The sequence below is a fragment of the Monoraphidium neglectum genome (genome assembly GCF_000611645.1).
Source record: "Monoraphidium neglectum strain SAG 48.87 unplaced genomic scaffold scaffold04304, whole genome shotgun sequence".
Lineage (NCBI taxonomy): Eukaryota > Viridiplantae > Chlorophyta > Chlorophyceae > Sphaeropleales > Selenastraceae > Monoraphidium > Monoraphidium neglectum.
Window position 1 is genome coordinate 1 of NW_014009325.1, and position 4,711 is coordinate 4,711.

General features: G+C 68.2%; 1 protein-coding gene across 1 annotated transcript; it reads left to right on the top strand.

Moving 5' to 3' along the window:
- Positions 1–624: 624 nt before the first annotated feature.
- On the top strand, positions 625–3,938 carry MNEG_14170 (hypothetical protein; the record flags this gene model as incomplete). Its single annotated transcript, XM_014037358.1, has 7 exons — positions 625–855; positions 1,057–1,233; positions 1,417–1,964; positions 2,197–2,620; positions 2,931–3,196; positions 3,472–3,629; positions 3,925–3,938. 7 exons carry the CDS (start codon positions 625–627, stop codon positions 3,936–3,938), a joined length of 1,818 nt encoding a protein of 605 aa, XP_013892812.1.
- Positions 3,939–4,711: the final 773 nt, after the last annotated feature.

Consider the following 4,711-nt stretch of genomic DNA (forward strand, 5'->3'; position numbering starts at 1 on the left):
CTATCTATCTATCATGCAATCCCGCAGGTCCGCGCGAGCGCGCCTCCAGAGGCGGGCACGTTCTCAGTAACATGCCCCGCGCGCCGCGCGGTGGCGATCTTGATTCCTGTGGCCAACCCCACAGACAAGCCCCTCGTGCTGCGCGCCCAATACTCGTCGCCCTCCCTTGTCGGCCCCTCACGCGCGACCGTGCCGCCTGGCAGCGGCAGCGGCGGCGGCGGCGGCGGTGGCGCGTTTGCGTTTGAGTGCTACTACGCGCCGCTGGTGGAGGGGGAGGAGGAGGGGGTGGTGCGGCTCGTGGGCGACGAGGCGGGTGCGCTGCGCGGCGGGGCGGCGGGGTCAGCCGCGTTTTGCGATGTACTTGCTGGGCAGTGTGGGAGCAGGGGTCAGCGACCCGTGGGCAGGCACAGGCACAGATGGCGCGGCCATGCGACTGGCGTCCATCGCTTAACACCAAGTTTGGCGCTGGTTGTTCCCCCCATTTCTTGGCACAGCCAGATCCGATTTCTTTCAGACCCACCACCCACTCAGAACGAGTCAACTCAATGGTTTCCCTGACTCACCCCACCCCTGCCTTGCGATGCCTCCTTCATGCACCAAGGCGAGTTCTGGTGGCGCGTCAAGATGACCGCCACCGCCGGCGGGCTGGAGGAGCTGCCGCTGCTCTCGTGCCCGCTGGGCAAGGCCGCCACCGCCCCGCTGACGGTCACAAACCCTCTAGCGGTCGAGGCGTCCTATACTGCGGCCGTCGCCGCGGCGGAGGGCGAGGGGGAGGGCGGCGGGGGCGCCGCGGGGCGCTTCGGCGTCTCCCCAGCGGCGTTCACCCTGGGGCCGTACGCCTCCACAGACATACAGGTGCGCCCCTTGGGGGACAATGGCTGGCGTGCAGGTGCCCCCTTGTGACGTCATGGTGACAAACTCTTGTACCTCAACAATTCAAACCGCAAAAGGGGTTTGGCCTGCAGGGCAAGGGACTCGAGCCATGTGTGAACCAGTCTTCTGTTCAGGCAGTAGTCGTGTTAGGCAACAAAAGCTGTGAACCCGACCCGGCCACAGGTGGAGTACCGGCCGGGCAGCCTCGGCACTGAGGAGCGTGCCAGCGTCGTCGTGGCCAGCCCGACCGCCGGCCGCGTCGCCTACGCGGTCGCGGGCAGGGGCCTCATGCCGGGGGAGGGCGGGCCCGCGGACGCGCCGGCGGAGGTGGTGGCTGTGCTGGGTGGCAGGGCCACCAAGGTGCGCCGAAGCTGGGGTGTGGCCAATGGGTGGGGGCATCAGCCGCGCCTCCAGGACCCCCACTTGCACGGATGCACGGCTTTGCCATTGCAGCAAACGTTTATAGTCTTACAAATCGTCATGTATCATCGGTGCCATCCCGCCTGTACTTATTTCGATGTATGTCGCCGCTTGCAACAACAGGTTCTGTCCTGGACCAACCCCATGCCGGGGCCGGTTACCGTCAAAGTCGAGCTGGCGGCGCCAGGGGAGCCACCGGGCACCTTCTCCGTAGGTGTCAAGGGACAGCAGCAGCAGCAGCAGCAGCAGCAGCAGCAGCAGCAGCAGCAGCAGCAGCAGCAGCAGCAGCAGCAGCAGCAGCAGCCTCCTGCGGGCACGACACCGCCCGATCCTGCTGAGCTGCCGCGCAGCACGCCCCAGACGGCAGACAGGCGCCGCCGCAGCACCTCCGAGCGCGTGCCGGCGCCTCCGCAGCCGGGCGCGTCCGTCAAGGGCGGCGGCGGCGACAGCGATGCGGCACTCGCGGCCGGCAGCGAGCCGGCGGTCCTGTCTGTGCCGGGCGGCGGCGCCCTGCAGCTGCCCGTCACCTTCTCGCCGGTGCTGTTGAGGGAAGCTGCTGCGCAGCTGACGGTGGAGCTGGTGGAGCCTGTTGTGGCGGCTCCGGCGCCGCTGGTGTGGCGGTACGGGCTGCACGGCGTGGCGCAGGCCGACACTCGAGGTGTCAGCTTCAGGTGTGTGTGCTTTATTTGCAGAGAGGCCACTTGCTGCTGCCCGGCCCGAAGGCCTGCTCGTATCGGCACATTTCAGGATTGAGGGCGCATTGATCTGCCTTGGCGCGACCGCTGCTGCCTGCACCGCGGCAGCAGCGATCCCCATTGCCTGCCCTAATCACCGCCTGACGACGCACCACCACACGCCCCCCTTTGCCGCCGCCCGTCCACTGTCGCGCGCCCCGTCTCACAGCCTCAAGTGCAAGGCGCGCCAGCGGGCGGAGACCGACGCCGCCCTGCCCCTGCCCGGCCTGCCGCCCCCCGACCCGGCCGGCCCCGCCCCCAGCTACCACCTGGAGTGGGACGTCGCGGCGGCGCGTGGCGCGGGCGTCGAGACGGCGGCGGCGCGCGCGGCGCTGGCGGCGGCGCTGAGGGCGGACCTGCTCACAGAGCAGCCCGTGGCGGCCGGCGGGGGCGGCTCTTCGTCCTCCAGTGGTGCGGGCGCTGGCGCAGTGATTGGCGCGTCGAGCGCCCCGGGCGCGGCGGCCGCGCCCGCGGCGGCGCGGCAGCTGCCCGTGCGGCTGGCATTCGAGCCGCGGCGCGCGCTGGCGGCGACGGTGCCGCTGGTTGTGGTGCGGTCTGGCGGCGGGCGCTGGGCGTACGACGTGCACCTCGCGGTGGGCACGCCGTCGGGTGCTCTTGCTCTCCCCCGGTTGCTGCTGCTGCGCATTCACTGCCGCTTCCCAGGGTCGCGCCTCGCCGTTCATGAATTGTGTCTTGTTGGACACTGGCAGGAAGAACGTCAAGGACAAAGCTACGGCCCATCAGGACCGCAGCCCCCGCATATGCCTGCCCCGCCCCACAGCGTGCCCAGCCAGCTCTTGCCCACTGAGCCGCTCACACCCACACACCACATAGTTCCCGGATGCTCTTAGCATCTGCTTGGTGCATCACTGTGCTGCCCCCAAATCATCATCATCATTGCAGGCGGTTGCCCCAGACGTTGACGGCGTCATCACCCTGGAAGCTTACGTCGGCCGCACCGCGGAGCATCCCCTCGGGCTCTACTCATCGGGCGACGGGCCCGAGGAGTTCACGGCGGAGTTCACGCCCGAGAGCCCGCTGGCGTTTGACGTGCGGCCGGCGCGGGGGCTGCTGCCGGTGGCGCCAGCGGCGGGGTGTGCGGTTGGCGGAGTCGGGGAGGGGGCGGGCGGCGCTGCTGTGGCGCCCATCACAGTGACATACACGTGCAGGTGATACTAGGTGTTGGTAGCCGCAACACCGAATTGGGGGGGGGGGAGATCAGGGTGGATTCCTCAGTAAAGCAGCAGTTTCTAAATGCGCTGTTTTGTCTATCGCACTGGTGGGCCAGCTTGCCCGCCTTGACCTGGGGCCCTCGCCCCTTGCACACGGCCAGACCAGCTGCTCCCCTGCACCCAGGGTTGCCACGGCCGATGGCCGGCGCAAGGCTTGGCCGACGGCTGCTGAACCCCCACCCTCCCAACCGCCGTGCCCGCCCTCGCCGCAGCGAGATGGGCCGAGTGCTGAAGGGCCGCCTGGTGGTGCACACGGCCAGCGGGCAGCACGTCTACGATGTGAAGGGCCGCATGCCCAAGTATGTGCCGCCGGACCCCGCCACGGCACGCAGCACGCTCGACACGGGGCGCAGCAGCGGTTGCCGTGGCGGTGGCAAGGCCGGTAGCGCGCAGCAGCCGCGTCAGCAGGAGGAGGGGGCGTCGGCCGCTGTTGAGGGCCGGGGGACGGGGCGGACGGGGGGCGGGCGCTTGGGGGCGCCCAACCATGGGCGGGGTGCGGGGGGAGCCTAGGCGGCCCGACGCATGCGACAGCATTGTCGTTGTTGATTGCACCCGCATACACGTGTAATGTAATCAAAGTCTCTGGCTGAAATCAAATGCGCTTGCTCCTGGGGGGTGAGGGGGCATCAGCGCCATGGCCTCCACGTTTTTACCCTGGCCCACAGACAACCGGCACTAGCACTGCCTTGCGCAACGAGAAAGTCTTGGTTTTACATGCATATGAATGACAGCATCGACAGTGCCAGCGCTGCGTGGCCCTACAGCACAGAGCTGTTGACGACCCAGGCCAGCGGCTCATGCGCGCACGCCTGGTGTGCGTGCCGCACGCTCAAACAAATGCAGGAGTGTGCCTGCCAGCAGTGCGTGTGTGTGCATGTGTGTGTGCGTGTTCAAAGGTCGTCAGCGGCGCTGCCCGCCACTCAATGCTGCGGCGCCCGCGATCTACAATGCTGTGCAGTGTGTTGGCTTTCTTCGCGCTCGCGCAGCCGGCCGTCGGGACGGCTGCGGCGGCGTGCATCAGTTGGGAGTGTTGTGCGTATGCATCAATGCAGGGGTGAGCACGCTCGATGGGCTCGGGTATGCAGGGTCTGGATCCCTTTAGGCCTTGTTGTAGTACCTTTATGGGGGGTAGGTTTGGGCAGGGCAGGGCGGAGGTGAGCGCAGGGTGGCCCGCGTGTGGATGTCACGGCCCATCACAGATTCGCGGGAGGTGCTTGCATCGTGCGCTGCTCGCGGGTCGGCGCACTCAAGCCGGAGGGCCCGCGCGCGACGCTGCGGCCTGAAGTGTTGGGCGGTCAAGCGTTGCTGGGCCGTCCCCTGCAGTAAGACAACCGCAGGGTTGCGACACTGGCGAAGCCAAGAGCATGGCCACGCCACGGCCCCCCTGAAACAGCCGGGCACTCACTGGTCGCCCTGGGCCTGGGTGTCGTAGGTGTCACCCTGGATGAACTG